Source organism: Mastigoproctus giganteus, chromosome 9 (assembly GCF_048544385.1).
Source record: "Mastigoproctus giganteus isolate SK-2022 chromosome 9, ASM4854438v1, whole genome shotgun sequence".
In the NCBI taxonomy this organism is placed as follows: domain Eukaryota; kingdom Metazoa; phylum Arthropoda; class Arachnida; order Uropygi; family Thelyphonidae; genus Mastigoproctus; species Mastigoproctus giganteus.
In genome coordinates this window covers 6,048,007-6,072,061 of record NC_143583.1, presented here as the reverse complement: position 1 = coordinate 6,072,061, position 24,055 = coordinate 6,048,007, and the positions used below count along the sequence as shown (strand labels likewise).

Sequence of the window (24,055 nt, the reverse complement as noted above, 5' to 3'; positions counted from 1 at the left end):
GATCATAGTGCGACAGTTGACATCGCAATACAATATGGGGAATGCAAGAAGAATATCCCAAATAATGACGCGCTGCACACTCAGACGTATTGGGTTCCACAGCAGTCACTGGAAATTAGTGTACTAGGGGGATGAGTCCAAATACGTGGTGCACCCTGGCAGACGTCCTGTTGCGTAGTGCATCAACCCGAATCCATGCACCCATCTTGAATGGTACCAACTATCTAGGCAAGTGGCGGTGGTTGCTTAATATGGAACATGTTTGTCCGGCAAGGTCTAGGACCCCTGGTGCGTATGGACTAACGTTTCACTGATGAGGTCTACTGCCAGCTCTAAGCAAAATTAAGGCTTTGACAGGCAAAATAATTAGAATTACCAAAGGTTCTTGGGGTCTGAAACCCTTCACTCTCAAGCTGTAGTACAGATGCATATTTATTCCTATTGTCTGCTATGCTGTGGGCGCTCGAAGCCCCAGTATACGCAGAGTCATGGTGGAAAAAATCTTGACTCAAGCCCAGCGCTTCTTCCTGATTGCAACTTCAAGAGCTTGTCGCACGATTTCAACGTCGGCACTATAGGAATTCAACGGCAAACTACCAATTAAATACGAAGTACTGTACGATTACTTTCATCATTGTAGAAGGAAGGGTATTGCAGCACAGTTCAACCACTTTTCTGTTAACCTGGACATGCCAGTGAAAGAAGACAACACTAGATTAAGAAACCAGTTCCTCCAGGAGTGGCAAAACGAATGGACTAATTCCAACACTGGAAGAATTACTTCCATTTTTATACCTCAAGTTGCTGAATTTGACAAAAAAACATTGGCAGTGTCCTGGGATTTGGGCATCTAATAAGATGTATGAATTGTAAATCTTAAATTCTATAAATTGTAAGATATGTCTATAATTGTAACCAAACTGGTAGGTTTAAACTATCTGTATAGATGTATAAGTTAGTGAATGTGAAGGTTAATGTAGAAATTGGTGCCTTCAACATATTGTAATTATTGAGTTCCAAGTATTATGGAAGACTGATATGCAATGTATAACACTATTTTTCTGTTAAGTTGGTGGATCAAGATGTTTTGCAAAACTATAAATTGTAAATAATGTACAGTTACTCTTCAGCGGCGGATAGGGGAAACCCTGGAGCCCGCAGAAAATAATAAAATACTTTGTACTTTGAATACCGCCAGCTTTTAGGAGGCCATGTTGCATTTTTTTCCCGGACAGAAATGGGATCTTCCGAGACAATAATGCGCCACGTCATCGGGCCAGTACTGAGCACCAGTGATTCGAGGTACACAGTTGAGATATCGCCCATCTTGTTGGGCTTCCAAATTCCCATGACCTCAATCCAATTGAGCACCTGTGGTATGTTTTGAAATGAGAAGTGGGGTGTATGGATACGCAGCCGTCATCTATTACGATACAGTGGAAAGCCTTGCAGGCAACATGGCTGCAGATCCCTACGGATCTTTAGTCATATGCTGGAATCAATGCCCAGGTGGCTGTTGTCCGTGCGAACGGTAGCCCAACACGGTATTAGGTGGGTGGCCACAATTCAATCATCACTGAGTGTATATTCCTTTAAGGAAATATATTAGTAACTCTGGCACAGATATGGATAAGTAAAACGCTCGCTAGACGCATGATTCATGCATTGTTTCATTAAATTTGGTTAGAAATAAAACTTACGCATATTTCAAAATAAGAAGTAATCTGTCATACCCAATGTTTTATTCCTTTGCTTTACACAAATGCTTATCCGGATAGCAGAATTATATTAATAAATCATTATTATTATTGAGGTTTGATGGATGTGCCGATTAATGACAGCTAGACACAAGTGCCGCTGTCTGGTGGAAACGAGACCCAACTTCCGTGGGAACTCTTTCCATCTGCAAGACGCAAACAATGTCTGGCGGTGACGTTTAAAAGTCCTTGGTCGATTCGTTCCCATTAGCCAGAATCATGGCGAACCCAGTGACTCTGGAGACACCCCATGGGATTCGCCCGAGGTCTTGTCGCCAGTGTAACACCTACCGGTCAGGAGGAAGTATGTAATCTTCTTCAATTAACCCACTTCTGGTGATTTGCAAAGTGTTTTTCTGCGACACCTTTAAAAGTGCGATTTTATCCCACGAGAAAATTACATCAACACGTTAGCAACCGATTGACCTTCATAGATATTAAGTGATCTGAGCATGCTACCGGCCCTTGTCCCTCATTACGATGGTCTATGGCTGGGATTCTTCTGTTCGTTTAAATTAAGATCAGAGTTAGTGATCATGGATGACCTCTGTGACCGTATTTTAACCATTCCACTGGGTTGTCTCTATTAATTGTTCTGCTCAGAGAATAAAACTGTACTGCAGTGCTGGCTGATTTGGCTGAATCTCATTAATGCCACTTTTTCACGAACAATTATTTTTGATTATTATTTATTTTTTTGTTTTTTTAAGAAAAGAAAAAAATCGATTTTTGTCATTATTCAGTTGGTTGCATCACAATTTCAAGAGTTTGATATTTATGGCAGATAATGAAGAAAATGAAATTTTGATTGAATTTTATAGTGATTTGTGCAGGAGCATTTGTACTTAGCGCCATCGTTATAGCTTTTTAGTGTGCGGATCAAAGTATGATTCATACCTCCAATTAATTCTAAAAGTTGGACTCCGAGTTTTTATGAATGTGGCGCCACCTAACCACTATTTAACCAACAGGAGAAATCTGTTGACCTCCAAGGTAGATGGATAGCATTTTCCAGTTCCATTAGTGTTCACGATTTAACTCATCCGTTTCATTAGCTCTTATGAGGTGGGGGGATGAACGTTCCCCCAAATCGCCAGACATTACAGGTCACTCTAGACTGGGGGACTGAAAGATTAATAAATTTAAAAAAATAAATAAATAAAAAACTGGTCCATGGTTGCCTAGGTGACGGGATGAGGGGGGTAGAGATGCTGTCGTTGATGTAATCACTAATTAACAGTCACGCCGCCTTCATGCCTCGAGAAATAATTGCTCGCAGAATTTCCGTAAAGGGCGACTAATAGGCGCTACCTAAGGAAGGACGACGGGTCGCCTCAGAGAGCACGTGCTAGTTTCAGTGCTCACGAGCAGTCCCCATGTATGGACACTGTCACGCGAGACTTCAAGAACTCGTTTGGAGCAGTTCGTAAATTGCGCTGTGAAATTCGTACGGGGGGGAGGGGAGGATAGAGGGTCGTGTGGTGTAATGCGATTTTCGATTACTCGTTGGGAAAGAAGAACGCACCTGTAGAGCGTTCGAAACACTGGCCGATGTTTCTATGGTAACGAACGAATGGCAGCGTACAAACGAAGTTGCGAGTGATGGACAAAAGGTTGGTCAGATTGAACTTCCCGTATCGGAGCTCGCTCAATCAATAACAGATGGCTTTTTGCCACTAACACACGCAAGAAATAAAAAGAAAATGAGCTCACGGAAAACTCCCAGCTCGAAATACCCCCCCCCCCCCCTCCTTCATTCATCGAAATTTTCCCCGAATGTGAATTTGATATGGGCTCGTTTCTGAGCCGTTCAGAGTATTCCAGAATCAGATCTCTCGTGTCTCCTAATTCATTCTTAGAATTCTGTCTCTCCTTCCCCCCTTTCCCCAGAGGTATATGTACGAATCTCTTATATTAAACAGTTTCATTAAAATTCTCCACCATAATCAGAATAGAACATATTCGTTCCAGTAGGATATTTCAACGGAAACGCTGATACAAACGAACTTGCAGCCACCCCTGAGGTATTTGATTTTGACTTCGGGGTTTGTCACACATCCTTAATTACGATCTATTACAACCAGGATACAACGCATGCGACCTCAATTGACATTCTGTGAGGTCACTAATCTGTCTGATTACAGCCATCACTCATTCGGATAACAGAGAATTGCTAACATGCCCGAACTGCACGAATTTAAAGGATTATGATTATGCGTCGCATCGGGAGAAAACGAGAGAGAGAGAGAGAGAGGTGAATATTAATCAAATGTTCGCGAGTCCTGAGGATGAAGTAGATTTATACAGGCTCCTTTGTCATTACTGCGTTTCATGAAAATCCACAATTCTCAGAAACGACTTGGAAAACACTTTTATTTTTGAACAATTTCTGAAACAGAAAATCGCTTCCTCATAATTAATACCGATCTCCAGATTACACGGTCTTCTGCAGATGCCAAACTCCCATTCGTCTTCCTTCTAGGAAAGGTCTGGTTAAAGAACAGTGCGATTATCTGCCGCAGAGTTTTTCTGACGGCTAAAGTGGGATAGTTGTTTTCCCCTTGTAGATCATGATTGCAGCTCTTTACTGTTCTCTTTCTGTGAATTACGAGAGTATAAAATATTGGCCTTTTTTACAGACTTTTCTTTTACAAAACTGTTCATCAATTCGTTCGTAACTAGTAACTTCTATTTTCTAAATATATTCCTTTTTTTTTTTTTTTTTGTATACATAGGGTTAGAGTAAATTCGGTTATGCTATTAGATTGTTTGCGCAGTGCTACAAACACTAAGCTTGAAGTAGGTGCATATTCATTTAGACTAAATGTTGTGCTCTGGTCACGGAAAATTCTATGGCAGTAGGCAAAATCAGATAAGGAATTAGGATAAAAATGCACTCCTACCCTCGGTAGTATTGAAATAAATATTTGAAGGAAAATGAAAAGCATACAAACTATTACGCTCTTTCGAATAACCCGAGCAAAAATTTTATAGTTTTTACTCGGGTTATTCGGGAGCGTAATTTCCCGTCCGCGCGATAGCCATGTACATTAGGTGTGTATCGATGAAAAATCGGCTACATGTTTTGAAACTAGATGTCGGCCATGAAGGTTTGCATCGAAAATTGTGAAAGTTAATAGGAAATATTACGATATTTATGAATATTATACTTATACTATTTTGTATATTAACTAATATGCTATCTTTCATATATACCTGCATCAACTTATACGCTGCCCTATCAATAATATCCGTACACACCTCCTTTGACATTTGGTCATCTCCTACCCGAGCGCCTCTTGTCAGAAACAATTATAAATATGTTCGCGGGCTTTCAAAGAGACAGTAGTACGATTGTGAATGCAAGATGCCGCGAGCGAGGAAGTTAACAGAATTCCAGCGCGAAATGATAATAGAGTGCTACATAAACAATCGGCCTTTGCTTGACATTTCATCGGCGGTGAAAATTCCTAGAGCAATGATTCCTAGATATTGGTGATGTGATCTGCAAAGGAAGAAGACTAATGCTGAAACCATCACGATAATGACACGGAAAACTTCCGAATCTGGCAAAATGTGACAAGGACAGCCTTGTAAAGAATCGCCCGCTCGCTCGGAAGGCAGGTCGACATTGTCACAGCACACACAGATCCCTAGAGAGACTATTAGGACACATGTCAACACAGTAGACTGTATGATATAGGTTATTATGGTCATGCAGCCCATAAGCCCATCAGCCCATCCATATGCCAACAATCATCCCAATCAACAATCCAACTAATACCAGATGCTCTCTAGCTTGGTGTAAGGCCGCCGTTCTTGGACGGTAAGTCAATGGAAAGCTATGCGTTGGAGCGATGAGTCACGATACATTATCTATCACTCTGATGGTCATGCCCGGAGACATATCTGCTGGACCGTATTGTCCCGACAGTGAAGTTTGGCAGTGGCAGCGTGATTGTCTGGAGCTGTTTTTCATGGTTTACTTCTGGGGCCATTGGTGTTTTGTTCAAAACCAGGAACGCTGAGGTCTATCTTGACCGCCTGTCCTGAACAATAATGAGTTAACTACGTTGTGGTAGCACGTTGGGGAAGGTACATATTTGTATCAGTAGGAGAAGCGCTTCGAAAAGTTGGATTGGACAGCCCTGAGCTTGACTTCAGTCCTATAGAGAACTTCTGAGGAGAGACTGCCCAAAACACAGCTGAAGTGGTCACCGCTCTGAAGGACGAATGACAAAAAATATCGTAGGACATTTACAAAGAATTGCTGGAGAATAATTCACGTATTAACGTTGTTAGTTTTCCTGAAAATAAAGGTTATTTGTAGAGATGCAAGTGTCTGGAATATTAATGGTCGCAGGCAGTGTGCATCAATCAGTCAGTTACAGTTAACTGTAACTGACTGATGCATGAAACGGTACCTCTTGAGGATGCCACACCATTTCATTATGGCTTTGGAAGTTAATGTTTATTAAGAAATATCCTGGACGCGTCATAATACTTTTTTACCTTCCAAAAAGGGGATCCTCGTGCGCGTCCTACCAGCTATAACAGAATGAAGTAACTGGCATATACGTGAAAACGGTTAAATAACTATCTGCAAGTTTTATTTTCCATCCGTATTTCTATTCAGCAAATATTGTAAGAATTTCAAGGATTAATTTATGAATTGTTTAAGGACAAGGAAGTGTAGGAAACAACAAATAAAAGTACTTTTATATTTTGACATTTACACCTTAATGCAGTTGCAGTCATTTTGGAACCACAACCCATATCCCCATGCTAAATGGAAGGACTGCATTTGCTTACATCCGCCACTAACAAGATTAAGCTTAAATTCTCAACCAAATTATCTAGTGATATTTTTAGGTCCATGGTGGAATTCTGAAATTAGTTTATTGGTTTTAAACTAATTTAAAACATTTTTATGCACATATTACTCTAGGTTATATACTAATACAAAATACCTAAAAGGAAGGCAATATACCAAATTCCGAAGATGTAAAGGTTCCAAAAATGGAATGTTATATGCTACTATGGCAGGTTGGTCGAATGCGGGGCAACTCAAACGCGCGAATTGCTTTGAGTTGCCCTACTATCATACCCGCGTTTTAATTGATTAGAAGAGAAAGAACTCTTTATTGCATATAAAACGCACATGCCATACACAATACCCTTCACTGCTACAAGCCAGGGGTTGTAGTCAGATTGTGGTTTTAGACCACTTAACTGCTAAATATAATGCTGCTCATTTATTTTATCTATCTTGTAAACTTCTCCAACACCCCTATGTAGCGGTCTTGGAGTATAAACAAAAATATAATTATTTAGTTAATAGTAAAAAGGAAGGTTATTGCTCACTTCCAAAAATCGAAATGAGCATTTGAGATCACCATTTTTGTACAATTGCCCTTTATTAATAACGTTTGTATGTACAGCCTAATTAAACTATATTTACATAGGCGGGTTATTATATTCTTACAGGTGTGTTTTTAATTTGATCCAATGTAAAACAAGATGGCTGCCATTCGCATAAAAAAAAGCACTGCCCACTGATAATTGTAGTTATAATGAAAATAACAAAAAAAATCGTTTAGAACGAAAATATTTTTTAGTGTAACAGCTTAAATTTCCGAAAGAAAGCACTTATAAATCTGAAAGTAAATTATAAGTTTATAAATCTCTTTGACAGTTCGATCTAAATAAAAATTGCAGTAAATTAGGAAGGGGTGAAAGCAGAGATTTGGATATTTTGAAGCAAAGTTGGAATTGGCTTCATTATTCACATTCATATTACGAAGATCAATTAACATTCAGTTAATTAAATTGAAACGAATTAATTTCCTGTTTATACTCCAGAACGACCACACGGAGTTTAGATCAGTGGAGTTTACGAGATAGAGAGAATACAAGAAACAGCACCATATTTAGTAGTGACTGGCTTGAATCCAGGTCACCCAAAGCACGTATACTTATGCATCCTCGCGCCTGACCACTTAACGAAATTTTTCTTAATATTCCTTTGAGAAAATTATTTTCAGCTTCTTTCTGCCGAAGAATTTGTTTTGTAGCCTGTTATTAACTTTTAAAATTCTCTAATAAAATGGCTTGGTTTTCGTAGTCGGTGCTGGGATCTCCGGATTTGATTGATTTCTTCGAGCACTGAAATTATTGATCTTTAATGAATGTCTTTTGATAAACAGCATTCGTTTTAAGGACGGATTAATGCGAAACGTGATAATTAGAAAAGTGATTGATGAAGAGACGCGAATGCGAACACAACGTTATGCAGAATACCCCTCCAACCTGCGCATGAAGTATCAATTAAGCCGCTAATGAGATTCGTTTTCTGACCACAGCAATTCTCATCTTTGGCTGCTGCCGAGGCAGCCTTCGATGTACGCAAGGATTATGGTACTCCGCACACTCGTTAATCAAACATTCTGGAAGGCAGATCGGATGCTGAGAAGATAACCAGTTCTCTAGGCAGGGATGCTTAAAAGACTCGCGATATATATGACGTTTAATGACATAAACACTCACAGTTGTTGAGTTAATTGTGCATATTTACAACGTACATCACTTTTTTTTTAAAATAATAATCACGAACCTGTTTGCTGTCCCTTCTGAATGGAAACGTTGAGGGCTATCTAGTCTCTGGAGCTCCTGCTTTAGCCAATGGTGGCCAATTAGGATATTTTTTCTTTGTTAAACAGCGTGAGTCACTTAGTGCGCGTCCTCACGCATGTACTAAACCACACACAGTTGCTTACCTGTTCTGACTGCGACCCGAGATTTATCGTACCCTCGGGACCAGAAGCATTTTATGATTTCTTAGAGGAGTACATGACAAAAATGATAAACTCACGAAATTTAAGGATTCGCCCCTCGACGCTACTAAGAGCTGTTGCTCACCTGTGGTGAAGCTTATTTCGAATTTTCGGGAACTTACAAGATAATAACGCGCAAAAGAAGGGGGGTAGAGGGGAATGCAAGGATTTTAATGATTGAGTATAGAGGAAAGATACAACAGGGGCATGACCTTCATTGTTCTGTTCGGAGATGAAAGGTTATTATTTGCTCAAGTTTCTAGTGGGCGTTGCGGTTCGTGTGGGACGAGCCGCTGTTGTGGTGCATCGCAGTTTAAACCCTCAGAAGTCGGGAAAGTCATAAAGTTCACGCGACTGCCACCAGGGTCTCTTAATGGTCGAGGAACTACATTTCTTATGCAAATGTAGAGAAACAGAGAGAGAGAGAGTTCATTGCAAATAAGGGGTTGCCTGTTTGAGTCGCTTCAAAAGACTTCCAGACGGTGTTCCGTGATCCCACTGGACACGAGGTTGTCGCAGCTATTCAAGACGCTCATCCGAGGGTTGTGGGCGTGCAGTAATTAGCGGAGTTCATGTAGCGGACAAGCGCTGTGAGTGAATAAGAAATTATGTTGATTTATCGCTTTCTTCACAGTATTTAATTAATTGGCGGGTTAGCAAGGGAAGGAAGAACAGTAAATTACTTGTACACAACCCCGGATGACCGCACCATCATTAATCTTCGGCCAAGGCATGGCGAGGTTCGATATTTCAGCCAATGACATCGCAGCAGCAGCAATCTTCGAGGTCCAGACAACGAGATTGACTCATAAAAGTGCAAAGAAGAGATCGAGAAGTTGCGGAAGTGTCGGAGAACCTTCCAACTCGCCTTTTGCCGAGATCCCTAGGTGGTCGCGGGAAGGGGGTGGGTTTCAAACAGAGCATCTGCCAGCCGGGGCGAAGGGTCAGCCAGAAAGGTAGATTAAGACTTTGACCCTCGAGTAACCTCGCCTCCTGCTCAGCACATTAACAACGCACGCGAGTGCCCTTCGTCTGCTAATCGGAGCGGCGGGTCAACCGTGAAAAATGCCAACAGCAAGACGGTTTATCGGGCGTCGTGCTCAACAGGTCCAGTTTTTTTAGCCGCGGGGTCACAACCTCCAGAGATCGCGAGCCCCCATCAGGCAGCGGCGCATCATCTGCACCTACTCATGCCCACGCGCGGAATATGTGGCCACCCGCATATCGTTCTGCCCTCCCTACGTTTCTTTTTCCTTCTTTTTAGGGAACGGTGAGGGAAGGAAGCCTACGGGAGGGAGAAGGTAAGAGAACCCCCACAACACGGGGAGTTGGATGTGATATTGCAGCATGACGTGTTGATTTGAAATTAAACACGTGACGGACCCTCTTCTCGAGAGGGTGGGGAGGGGCAAACATGGTTAGATGCCCAGGAGCGGAAGAGATTAACTAGAACTGTCGTACGGAGGCAAAGGCGAATCAGTTACCACCGGATCCGATAAGGAGTGGGTAGGATGTCCTACTGGTAGTGGAAATGACTTCATTTTTCACGTGGATGCCTCAATCTGCAGTTCGGTGGATTGGCTGTTCTTAGTAATTCAATTTAATTTTCATGTTTTTTCTTTAGTAATTTTTCTTATACTGTACTTTATTTCCGATTGCGAACAAAGACTGCGCACTATTATTATAAATGAAGCAGAGAGAGAGAGATGCACAAATTCAAAAATAAATGATAAAATAATTTCCCTCAGAACGGGGTCAATTTTCTGCATTAAGCAGACTCTTTTGCCGCACTCTAAATTTAGAAAATCGCTGGTTAACATCGATTCGTGTCAAACATTACTGATGGGCTGAAATAGAGTATACGTTCGCGGGGTACGATTCATACTTAGATTCAAATAATGGCATTCAGCGAGTCGAAATGAACGATTAAGAAAGATGCAGAACCAGGAGAGAGAGACAGGTGTAATCAAATGTTTTCCCAACCTTCAATTTATTTCCCAATCGATGCCAATTTCAAGCATTTTACCTTTCTGTTTCTTCTTGCTCGCGTGCTCTGTAATTGAGGAGTTGATTCCTAGTTGGTGACCACACATCGAACGCTGGCGAACATATAATTGCTCGCGCTTATCTCGTTCTTTACCGGATCGTGGTGGACGATAATTGTTCGAGCGCTGTTCGGAATCAGTTTCCCAATAGGTAGTTTCCTCAGCCTGGCAATTAGGCTCGTTTGTGAGTACGTGGCCAGCTGACGTTTGTCTAACAGTGATGTTTAAAACCCAGTGAGTACCCTGCAGTGGGTGGAACGAAACACACCTCGCAGCTAACGTTGTCGCTACACGACGAACAAGTGAAGGAAAGGAGGTGAGGGTAGCTGGAAGTTGGACGTAATGCTCCTCTCGCACTAGTATTCGTAAACATCAGAAAGACTTCAGTCGGGACGTTTATTTAACAAAAGTTTATGTAACTCGAAGCAATTTATATATACGGACCTCATCCAGACAATTCCGGAGTCTATCAACAAATAAATAATAAATTTTTATTTGTCCTACCGAAATAAGATAAATATGCATCGGTACAAGACAAATTGCCTTCACGGCAGTAGATGCCAGGGGACTGACATGCGCTAAAATAGATGACAATTGGTTGAATTATTATACAAGTGACTAGAAGTTTACAAAATGACAATGTTTATATGGAAATATCTATAGAAAAGACATACGCCAGAAACAGAACGCCTGAGAAACAGAGTGAAGCGACTTCGTAAGAGATGAGTAATTAATTAACCCAACTGCCGTCTTTTGAATTATTATTATTAGTGAGTAACCGGTTATATTCACCGATTGAAGCGGTCTGTGACTTTCCACAAGATTCCTTTGGGCCCCTGTTTCAATATCGTGTGGGTCCTTTCATTCTACAGGACCTTCTTCCGCTCTTCTGTACTGGATATCGCGACCTTGTTTGTCTCCTCACCTCGGCTGCTCCGGTTGTAGTTCTTTTACTTGCTGTTCCTCCTCCAGTTCTGGTTCGGTTGTGCTCATATTCTTTGTTCTTTCTAGTTTATCACGCACATTCTACTTGACTTTTTTCCAAGGTTGTAGGAGCTATCAGGTTTTTCGTGACGATGATCTCTCTGGTCTGCTATTTGCTGTTCCTTGAGCTGAACAGTCGGGAGCCCTTCCAACCACTTGTTGTATAAATCAAATTATTCTTTTAGGGTTATCCGTAATTGATTACAAAAACCCGTATTTATGTCCGTAAATTGCGTGTGGTCGATTTCCTTGTTTTGCTGGACGCAAAAACCCCAGTTTCTGGGGAGGAAACCTTGCTTTCTACGCTTTGGGCCCCTGCTACGCTTGAGACCCACTAACTCAGCCACGGAACCATTTGTTGTATAGTTTTATCTGTACATTGTCATATCGACCTCTACCTTCTTTACTTCGTAGTAGTCTCGCATGATGAACGCATTTATTTCAATGCGCCATTTCATGCGTTGGCATTTTCTTCCTTCCTGGCTGGTCACTAGTGCATCTGCGCAGGAAGCACTTCCAATTGGTTGGGCTGGATGGTCTTGCCCTTCACTTGTGGTAGCCATACAGGTACCAGCACCACCTGTTCCACTATTCTCTTCGGGAGACTGTCTCAGACTTTTCGAATCGACGCCCCTGCCTAAGGCCTGAACGCGAGTAAATTTATAACGCGGCTACATTCGATGCAGTATATTCAATATTTCTACTTCTTATCTTCATTGTGGCATAGTGTTTGGGTAAGGCGCCGCCTGTGGTTTCCCATATCTGCGCCATCAGTGCTGCTCTTGTGATGAGTACAGAACCTCCGTAAAAGCCAGAAAAGTGTTGTTTGTTGCATGTGTAATTTTATTATTACAACTTTCTGAAAGTGATAAAGCCCAAGAAACCTATAGGGAAAAAGAAATCCAAAGAAGAAAAAATTAGTCAAGAAACACTTGTCATGATGAACCGAAGACGACAAATGAAAAGCAAGAAACACACTGACAAGGATAAAATTTAATATACTGAGTTATGCAAAGCCATTAGAAAGAGACTCAGAGAAGACATAAGAAAATTTAAAACAAGAAAAGTAGAGCAAGCATTAAGGGAAAACAAATGACTTAAATCAACAGCCATGATCAGTAATAGAGAAAGAAAAATGAAACTGAAGAATAGCGATGGTGTACTTATAAATAGCAGAGAAGGCATAATTCAAATAGCAGAAGACTACTATAGAGAATTATATAAGGAGCGGGGAATGATGCCAGCAGTGGGGAAGATGGATCGCAAATTAGCAACACATACGACACACCCGATATTCCTCCTGATGAGGCAGAACATACGTTGAAGAAAATGAAGCATCGGAAAGCCCCGGGGGAAGATGAAGTTACTGTAGAGTTGTTAAAATTGGGGGGAAGAGACATAACACAAAAACTGGCAAGGCTCTTCACAAAGTGCATTAGAAAAGGTGTGATGCCTAAGCAGTGGAATAATGCAATCATAGTTTTGCTGCATAAGAAAGGAGATAAATCAGAAATTGGAAATTATAGACCAATTAGCTTGTTATCCCACATCTACAAGTTGTTCACAAGGGTCATTACTAACAGATTAGAAAGAATACTTGATGAGAATCAACCGAAAGAGCAGGCTGGCTTTAGGACAGGATTCTCAACTATGGATCACCTTCACGTAATATCACAGCTAATGGAGAAAGCAAATGAATATAAAACACCATTATGCCTGGCATTTGTGGATTATGAAAAGCCATTTGACTCCATACAGCATAAGGCAATGTTTCGGGCACTGGAAAGACAAGGCATTGATACCCCATATATTACGATTTTGAAGAAAATATATGAGAATGCTACTTCCTTTATTAGACTAGACAAAGACAGTCGAGAAAGGAGTTCGACAAGGAAACTCCCTCTGTTAACTTGGACGGTCTCTTTGGACATTATATTAATGGCAGAGACGTGCCCAGTTATATGGAAATATTCCTCCAAGGTGATAGTAATAGCCGAGGTGGAAATACTGTCGAAAGCGGATGCAACGTCTAAGAAGACAATATCTAATTGCTGTCTGAAGTTAAGGGCGTGTTGGATTCGAAATAGTGTCTCCATGAGATTCGTGGTAGTCGATCTTTGTGGGATTACTGAATGAAGGTACTCCGGTCTATGCCCGAAGAAGTGATGGTTGGTGGTATTTAAAATAGATTTCTCAAATATTTTTTGAAGCGAACATCCAATTGCAATAGGTCTGTAGTCTTTGGCGGATTTTGGTTATTATCTTTGAGAACAGGTTTAACGAAGTACGTATTCCATATCCTACGAAAGTGGTTTTCACTTAAGATTTTGTGGAAAATGTGAAGGAGCAGATCTATGATGTATACACTGCTGATCTTAATCATGAATAGCGGAATTTATCAGCTCCACTTGTGGCTTTATTCCTAAGGCTATTTACAGCGGCTTTAACGTCATTTCTAGCGATATTGATTTGAGACAGTTTCTCATATACCTCTGTCTTCAGGTAACACTCTCGGGTCTTTTTTAGTTTGCCGATTGCTTCACGGATTTTCTCTATGTTGGCTTCACTGTCAGCTTGACTTTCTGCCAGAGGAGCTCCAAGGGTGTCTTGGGTACATTCTGAGAAGATGTGCTCAGGCATTATATCCGTACGTCTTTTCTTATTAGATATCCTGCTTCCTTTTTTTAAATGTGATCGAAACCATGTCATAACGAGCTTGACGTTTCAATCGAATTAACCGTGCTCTATCTTGTTTATATTCAATATAATCAGGTGGGTGTACAGTTTTTTCCATTTTCTGGAGAGGTTTTGCTTGTTCTTGAAAGCATATTTTGCTTGTGGACTAAACCAGGGATTTGCCGATCGGAAATTTTAATGCACTTTGATGCCCCCTCAAGAGCAATAAAGTGGAGTGTATCCGGCGCGCTTCTAAAACATCGTCTACGGATATTTTGCCAGTTTAAATTCAGAAGCAGTTTCAAAATTGTCTGTTTTAATATACTTGATTGAGAGGATAACATCATTGTTGTTTTCCCACCTTCAGTTCTCTTTTTGTCTACACGTTTGACCGGCGCTCTTGTCAGGGTTTCTAGAACTGAGTGGGATCTTTCTAGATGATCTTTAAGAATTTACCATAATTCTGTGTTTCTCCCTATAGTTGCCTATGCTGCTGGCGCTTGGTTCCATAGGGTGCGGACTGTACAATTTCAATCCAAAATTGATGTCAATCCAACGTACAATGTTACTTTGCATTTTAAAGATTTGTCGAACAGTTTCAACACCTGCTTTGCAGGTTTTAGCTCGGACGTTACCATTCGATTCTGTGTAATTTTCAAAGGCTTATGTCATCGCTTGAAACGTCAGATTCCCACTGAGATCCTTGAAATTTCTATTAACACTCAAGTCGATGTTAAAGCTGAACGACAAACAATTTGTGGCAGAGTAGGTGGTGGGATAGCACAACACTGGGCAGTGTAACACGTAAGTTTTATCCTGAAGTTGACACTCTTATGGATAAAAAAATCTACAGTCTTGTTTAGTCTTGACTTGTTTACCTCCTATTTGTTATCAGGACATGGATCGTTAAATAAGAAACTGTTTAAATTTCACTTGTCTCTTACGGAACTCTGTCATTGAGGCAGTGTGGAAGATTGGCAGCACGTGTTGTACTATTTTCCCTCATACAATGAATTTCGAGTAACTCTTCAGAATGCAATTCCCAACTTTTCATCAGGATTGATTGCACTGAAAGTCATTGAAAATTTTCGGATTCCACTGAAAGACTGCTGGCTTTAGTGTCAGTATCTGCCAGGCATCACCACCTTTAATGAGACAAATTGCTGACCAGCTGCTACGGTGCCATTTTGGCGATCTAAGCCGGCTCCCTTGCCGCGCTCATCACTTTCTTCCCACCCCGGCGAGGGGGGAGGCGACGTCCTACCTGTCTCCTCCCTACTCTCCATCCCCTCCTTTTCCCTCTGGTAGGACATGGGCATACCCCACTGATTTTCCCTGGGGAAGTCTCCTCTGTTTACCCCAGTTTCTTCCTATCTTTCTCCCCCCAGTCTTCAGTCTTCCCCTCTCTACCTGCAACTTAGCGTACACCACTCCCACACGTCAAAATTTAGTCCGAACCAAAACTTTTTTGCCAAATATTCGACCTCTTTTCATGCTCAGCGCCATCCCCTTGCAATCGAATTTAAACTGCGCGCGTGCGTTTTTTTTTTTTTTTTTTTGTAAAGAGCGTTTCAAGTTGTTTCATCAAGAGGGTTTCCATAGTACCATCCAATTCGCTCTTTGCATCTATGTGCTTATGAGGTAGTAGTTTTTGTGTTGGGTTCTTTTGTTCTGTTCTGGCTCTGGCAACGTGGAGTCTCCTAGCGGGACTCCACGTTGTCCGCTATCACCACTGGGAGGTGAGCCAGGGTCCACAGTACTCTGGCTGCTCTCCGTCAGGTGTCGCCTTAGCTTCTTGAAGGAGAACAAAAAAAAAAAAAAAAAAAAGTAGAAAGGGAAGAGGAGGAAAAAGGCGTCTTCCAGATGAGGTAGGTAGGGAGGGAGCGAAAGATTGGGTACCCCTGGTCTTGAAAGTCCACCCCGAGCCAAGGAAAAGGAAGAAAGCTCTTCATTCACCTATGGAGGTGGACCTGTTTAGCTTTGGATTTTCCATCCAGTGGAGGGTGGTAGTTATTGGGAGCTACTACCAGATTGAGGCACTCTCTACCTCAGCCATCACATCGAACTTGGGGGGGGGGGGGAATAGGGTCCTGTGAAAGCGTCAATCACAGATTCATCAGCTGACAAAAGTTTTCTAGGGATTTCTTTTTGTAAAGCTTATTTTCAGACGTTATCTGGATGGATGCTTTGTTGAAGATCTCAAGGCTATTGGTGGGAAACATATCTCTCAGAGAATTAAGATTTGTAACAATTAGAATGGTCTCTTCTCGCCTATTTTGGTCCGGATATTAAAGATGATACTGTTGGCTAATCTGTTCATCTTGTTATGAGCCTTACTAAAGTAAAACATTTCTTGCAGCCGTAAGTTGTCTCCAGGGAGTGGTGCTCAGATTTGCTTGGAGGATGGATCTGGAAATAGTAAGAGAGTAATCTGGAAATAGTAAGAAGATAATCTGGAAATAGTAAGAAGATAATCTGGAAATAGTAAAAGGATAATCTGGAAATAGTAAGAGGGTAATCTGGAAAGAGTAAAAGTAAGAAGATGGCTCACCACCCTTGTTCATCCATCTTAGTAGCCAATATCACATCCCGAGGTATTTGTTTAGGTTGGAAGCAGGAGCAGAGGAGAAATTTTCAGAAGCATAAAGCTGTATAGATGTAAGTGCAAATCAGCTCTGAAATGCGCACACCCACGGGCTCCTGTTGTACGGCCCACAGTGCTACATTCGTCTTCTTTCTTAACCTGTCAAAGTGAAGTTGTAAAGTGAGCCCTTCATCCCCGTTCTGGCCTAGGTTTGTTTGGGACGTCACCCTTTGCACCCCTTCACCGCTTGCAAAGATTGGGATATATATATATAGTTTTTTTGGTAATCACTATATAAGCTGATTTTGAAGTGCTCTGATTGATTCAAGATGTTTTTCTAGTCTCAGTATCTGACTAAACGCGTGGAGGTTTATATCATGGTTCTGATGAGGATGTCATCCGCATAGGTAACAAAGTTTGAATTATATGCTTAGAAAGGCTCCAAAACTGCTGCAAAATGGATCGCTGAAAGCACACTTCCCTACGGACTCTCTTGTGACATCGAGGGTTACTTGGAAGTTGTTATGGAAAACAAACGTCTTGAAAGTAATATTGAGTTCAACATTTACAGTAAAGTATCTGAAAAGCTGAAGTAGTGTTTGAGTATGGTAAAAATAGCTGGCGGATATACTCTCTCATATGCCGATAAATCCCCAGTAGATTTAGTGTACAGGGAGACAATGTCAATCTGGGATCGGTTTTTGAGAGCGTGCTGTATCTGAAGGAGTTATCTAGAAGATTGGTAGTTTATCTTTTGGGAAGGATGGTATATAGGTACTCGGGTTCGTAGCCAAAGTAGTGCTGGGAAATTACTGTCTGACTCACTTTTTTCAAATATTTTGAGTATAGAACAGCTGATGGAGATTGGTCGCAAGTATATTTTGGCTTCTTAATTTTTTGGCTTGACTCCAGATTGTAGAATTTGTCCATCTGGACCCATAGTAGCTTTGTTTGGTAATTTGTTTATGACATCAACAAGGTTCTCTCTAGATATTTCGAAAATTGCATTGTGCCCATTCCTGGACTGGCTTTTGGTGAATTTCAGAGTGGTATGATAGTGAGAAAGAATCCTTCTAGACCTTTTTAACTTATCTATAACAACTTGGTTGTGTACTTGCCTTTTCTTTTTCAAGAAGTATGCTTTTCTTTCTTATATATGTTAAGGTCTGAAGAAAGTTAATTTCTACCATTTTCGGTAGGCCTTCCTGATGAAACAGAATTAATTTCCTTATTAAAATCTTGATTCGACTTACAAATCCTGACTTTTTTTGTTGCAACATGGAGAACAATCAACTTGAACTGTTCCTATAAGTTAAAATGGCATTTTCTATCGACTCAAAATAAAGACGTCCTCAGTCAAAGCAGCTCAGGCACTGTAAAATGATGTCCGGTTTTAAATGTGTAATAGAGAAGGAAAATTTTGGTGAATCTGTGCTGAATTATACACAGATAGCGCAAGGAATAGCGCTCTGTAAGGCTAGCTGGTATGTAATTGGCAATGGGGCTTCTAGATTCAATGGAATGGAGGAGTCTAGAAGCTTTAGAGGTTATAGGGCACCATCCCAGATATGAGAACAATATTACATGGTAGGGTGGATATGAGGATTTGTAGAATTGAGATTGTAAGTAGCTGTTTAGATGGGAACTAACCCCGAGAGAGCCAAAGAGAAAACCCAGCTTTCTAGATGCAGAGGAAGCAATATTTGTGATCTACTTATGCCGAGAGAGAGAGAGGAAGTCAGGGTAATCCCCAATAGAGATAGAAACCTGAGTATCATCGAAGATAAGCAAGCAGAAGAGTTCTTTTGCAAGATTTAAGACAGGACCGAGTTTTAGAAGGATTCATATTAGCTTAGTTATCTTTGCTCCATTGGAGAATTACCTAGAGATCAGCATTTAAGGAACTGGTAGTGGATATTCGAGAAGTTGAAGCTGTTTGTGCAGAGCAAAGTTTCTCAAACTGGAAGGTCGAATGCAATGTTCTGGCATCAGCAGAACTATGGATAGGGTTCCCTGTCACTGGAAGAAGGTCATTAATATGCAAGAGGAAGAGAGTGGAACAAAAAATTGAATCACGAGGAACACCAACTTTAGTGGAGAGGTCAGAAGACAGAGAGCCATCTACTGTAACCGCAGTGAGCAGTCAGAAAGCAAACTGGATATTTCATTACAAAAAAGAGTCGGCAATTCATAAGATGGAAGCTTATTTAGAAGACCTTTATGCAAGACGCGGTTCGTGGGTAATGGCAGGCCTAGAACATTCTTGACCCTAGTAATTTCTCTAATATGCTGATCGTCTAGTTTATTTAAAACTTTTGTTCCTTCAAAAATCCTTCATTGAAATCACCCATAATAAGACACTAATGTTAATCGCCCATTCTATCTTTAGCGGCTCTCGCCATAATCCTGACAATCTTCTGTCCTCTAGGATTCATCTAATTTAATTTTACCTTTTCTTCCAACTAACTCACACCACACAGATTCTGTAATGGCATGCATAAGTACTGAATCGGAGAACGCTTTTGTCGCGCTCAGTCTGTGTTTGATAAGCATGGCCCTCGTAACCTGTTCTATCTAGCCTATTCTTCCTGAATACGTTATGCATACCATTGTGAAACATAATTTCTTTTTTAAATAGAGGATGATCAGTTTCAGTCAGTCCTTTTATGTCAGTATTAGTTGCTTTAACTAGAAGTTCTAATTCCTTCGTTCCTTCTACTTCGAAGTTGAACTTGATGTTCGAATTCCCTCCTGGAAACACTCCTGACATATTTCTTGAAGTTATTTAAACTTGTTAGTTTTCTGTTCGTTTGAAGCTAGATTTCCATTTGTTTTAAAATTTTTTGCCTCCTCTTGCTTATATTTTCTTGAGAAATATAAGTGTAAACAGTGTTAGTCATTCAATATAATAGTGTCCGCTGATATAAAATGAGTATGAACGTGGGCCGAACTGCTTTGGCAAAAATAAAAACAACATTTGTTGATCTAATGCGGCCGTTTTATGTTTTTATGAAAATTTAGCCATTGACACGGTAAAAACCTAAATTACTGAGCTCTTTTGTAAAAAATAAATATTATGAGATTTTTAATCCGCTATCTCTCTTGGTTAGAGAGTTGATCAACTGAAAGATTGAAGTCTCACTTTTTACGAACTGAGAACAGAAACTCTTGAGTTTGAGAACAGCGAGCACTCATTCAAATTTTGCAGTTAATGTCGTTCTCCAAATGAAATTCAAAAAGTAAGTTAAATTCAGGTGTTGCTTGGATTACAGCTAAGGAAACTCAAGCCATAAGACATAGGGTATGTCTAAATAGTGAGTATTCTATGATTAATTTATGGTTTTCAGATTAAAATATTCGTTGGAATCCGATTCTTTTCCGAATCAGAAAAGGCTGTCGTCCACCTGTTCTGCATGGTTTAGAAGACAGGTGAGGAATTGCGGATACTGAATAGAAAAGTGTCCGTAAAAAAAATATTTGTCGAGAAGGCTTGAAAAGAGAAACTGGAATCGTGTGCACGTGTAATAGTGAATAGAGTGAGTTAGCGAGAGTGGGAATATTGATAAAATGGATGGCTGTTTTCTGGATAGATTTTAGAGCAGTTCTGCGGACACGCTCCCAGATGTGGCAACGATATTCCATGGTGGGACGGGATTCAAATTTCGAAATAGTTAGCAGCTGCTCTGAAGAAAAATAACGCCTAGAAGGAAAGAGAGGACCCGATCTGGTGATTATAGATGAAAGGCGTGAATTATCCGCATAATTTAAATGATATTTATACAATAGTCGTGTGGGGGAATGAACTGAATGGCATTGATCGTTTATCATGGTAATTGTGGTCATCTTCCCTTATATCGATTATTAAATGAAGACGTTCATATTACCCTCACATTGTAGCGCTACCCGAGTTCTGTTGTGTAGGAGTCATTAATAAATAAACACACCAAAATAAAAACGCTACCTGGGAGTGCATCCATTCATTGCTGACATATAACCAGCTGTCTTTAATATGGTTTATGATCAGGTGTTTCGAGTTAAACTATTTATAATCGCCAGAACTACGATGAAACATCTGTTTTTGCCTTTGTTTAAAGAAACTAATTTCATCTATTGGAAGTGACACGCTCACTTCACCAAGGTAACATCTGTCATCAGTACAGGTTCATTTAGAGAACTTTGCGAATAACACACATAAAGCACGGCTATTTAAATATTGCTTACTGAAATAATGAGAACAATTATGTTTTCCATTAATGTGTTATTTATATATATATATAACACAGCAGTAAAATAAAAAATAGATATTTATTTCATTCCAGCGAACAGCGATAGGCATACACTAGGAGACACCTGTACATGTTAAAGCTCGAGCCAATTTTTGTCATGAAAAATGAACCCCAAAAATTACATTACATATTCAAAGTTGGCTGAGACTTCATGAAAATGTTTAAAGAGCATTTTATTCCAATTAAATCATTTTACTGACTTTTTTTCTTCGCTGAGTAGACAATAAGACGCAGATCTGCCAAATGGATAGACTTCTCCAGCGTTCTAAAGTTACTCTTTAATCGCAATCTTTTGACTTCTCAACTTTTAGTATTTATTTTCTGCCGTCTTATTATTTTTACGAAATTGCACGCTTGCATCTTTTATCGTTAAATAAAAGATGAACATTAAGTAGCACTATCAATAATGATCAAATGCCAAGCACATCTTAACATACATTCTGATGTGTCTTGCACTTCAACTGTGACTGGATTTCGAGAGCGAGTACAGCTTTATCCGGTTGCAATTTATCAGTTTAAAAACACGCTGTCTTCATTGCATGCAGGTTTGAGTGGATCGCCCAGTGATCGATGAGGGGCTGCACAATACATGATCACCGTTCTCCATGACAACCCTTCTTCGAACAGGTGGCGCTGTGTAATGACTATCGAATTTTGCTACCCACTAACAACGAATTACAAAGAGCAAACAATTTGGCTCTGCCAAATCTGAATTTTGTTAGATTTTCATCTTCGTTTTTGTTTCTTTTTTTGTTTACGCTAACCAAATTCTTCCGTCTTTCCCCCTTTCTTTTCTTTTCTTCTTCTTCCTTTGTTAATAGCGGCAATCAAACAAATAATTTTACTGGAAAATTCAAAATTTGCCTTCTCGTACTGTTGTTCGTTTCGGTGTACAAAAGGATGTTTTGATAGTGAGTCAGGCTTCATAATTTAAAGCTTAAAAAAAAAAAAACAGTCACGAGATGGGGGGAAGAAACACGCGACCGGACTCGCAATAGTGTTTAGGTTTATAAGCAGTGACGACGTAATTATCCCGATGTGAGAGGATTCCTTAAGACGGAAGAAGAAAAACACTTCTATTCACAGAGTGGAGACTTTGAACGTTCCCCAGGCTACCCCGACCTTCCACCAAGATACCTGCGGAATGCCATTAACGTATAAAAGAATAGTCGAACCTTAACTATGTTCGTATATTGTGTGAAGACTGACGGCCCGGCTTGCGTCTGACACCTGTCGGCGTGATGGCGGTCACCGTCCGTAGCCATGTCCGCGGGCTGCTTCGCTTTAGGCAAGTTGACAGCCATCTTACTCTTTCTCTCTCTCTCTATAGCTGGAAGTTAGCTGCAGGTTTGACTAACGTGGCGTCACTCGCACGCACGCACACACACACACACACACACACACACACACACACACACACACACACACACAGAGTGCACAAAAACTAGCCCAGGCTACCTGTTAGCAATAAGCATTTAGAAGGGATCGCCTGAAGGCGCGAGCACATAGAAGCAATGAGAGCAGCGAGAGAGTAGCTGGACAATTGCTACTGGTTTTCGCGGTGAGGAATGTGTCGCCTTTTTAAGCCGTTTTACGTTCCTTTGCAGAGACATCTGGTGACTCGGGCCTTGCTGACGTTCCTATCGCCGTATTTGACCTGCGAATTTTCCAAACATCGAGTTAATTGAATCGGATGATGGATCGATAGTGTTGTGACACCCGCAGCGTCCTCAGTGAACTTTAGCTTCCGTCCGCTGGTGTGTTCGGAACCTTTCCATGTGTCTGTGGGAGTCGTGATCGAAGTATGACCCACCGCCGTCTCTGTAGGCTCCGACAACAGTTGTAGTTTCATGGACTTGAGCATCCCTAAGCGTTCCAACTCACCCACCTTCTCGGGGGCTTCTCCTCTCCGTCCTAGTCCAAGCCTGCCGTTTCCTTCCGCCACCTTGTCACCTCTAACCCCGACAACCGCCACTACAGCCTTGCCTACCATGGTACATTTTCCTCCGGTCTCCGTCCCTACCTCAGTTTCTCCTCAGCGACCGTCGGAGCTGGTTCCAGGCGTAATCTCCGCTGATTCATCTCCTTTCCAGTCAACGGTGTCTTCGAACATCTTACCAGGTAAGTTCAGATCCTAATTGCTGTAAGTTTAGATATTTTGTACTTTGAAAAATACCAAGCAAGATTTATTAAAGAATGTAAAATGAACAGGAAATTATTTGAAAATAAATCTGTGTTGTGTTGTGTGTGAATGAGTGAGTGAGTGATTATCAGATATATTGTGAAAACATGTGGTACTGAATTTTGCATTAGGATCTAAATTTTCGTTTCTTCACACATTTTCTGATTTTTATCTAAGTTAAAAAATAAGCTAATCAGTTGTAAAACTGCGCAATGTATCCAAGTGTAATTTTCATTTTTAAGGATTAGCTAAGCGTTCATATATTGTCAGCATTCACTCAGCTGGAGATGATTGCAATGCAGGTAGGAAATAATTAAACGTTGAAGGTTAAAAACATAGAAATCCATGCATAATCCTCGAATGTAGCCTTTAACTCCACGAGAACTATCTATGCATGTTTATAATTTGCTTAGAGAACTGTTGACATCAGCCAAAGTTGTAATTGCAGTACAGCGGATTGTTTGCCGCTTGAGAAACTATTAAAAACTTGTTGATATTGGACTTGAATTTCTTCAGGTTTCAATTTTAAGGAAACTGCATATGGCGAAAATTTGTTCGACAGAGCACAAAGAAAATGGATAAGTGAACAACAAGAAGAAAAGTTAGTAAACTTTTCTTGTTGTTGTTCATTTCCGTGATTTGGAATTGAATTATAAATGGAAGTGATTAGCCTATATCTGTAAAAAAGGCATGTGCTTTGCAGTTGAA

The 24,055-nt window shown here is 40.6% G+C and overlaps 1 protein-coding gene across 5 annotated transcripts in view; it reads left to right on the top strand.

The window, feature by feature from the left end:
- LOC150080039 (paired box protein Pax-6-like) overlaps positions 1 to 24,055 on the top strand; it is a 245,495-nt gene that overhangs the window by 158,495 nt on the left and 62,945 nt on the right. For all 5 annotated transcript variants that reach the window (XM_090382078.1, XM_090382076.1, XM_090382077.1 and 2 more), the window contains exon 2: positions 22,773 to 23,286. In XM_090382078.1, coding sequence (XP_090238204.1) covers positions 23,016 to 23,286 — 271 coding nt within the window. In that variant the 5' untranslated portion in view covers positions 22,773 to 23,015. The remainder of the gene's footprint in view (positions 1 to 22,772; positions 23,287 to 24,055) is intronic.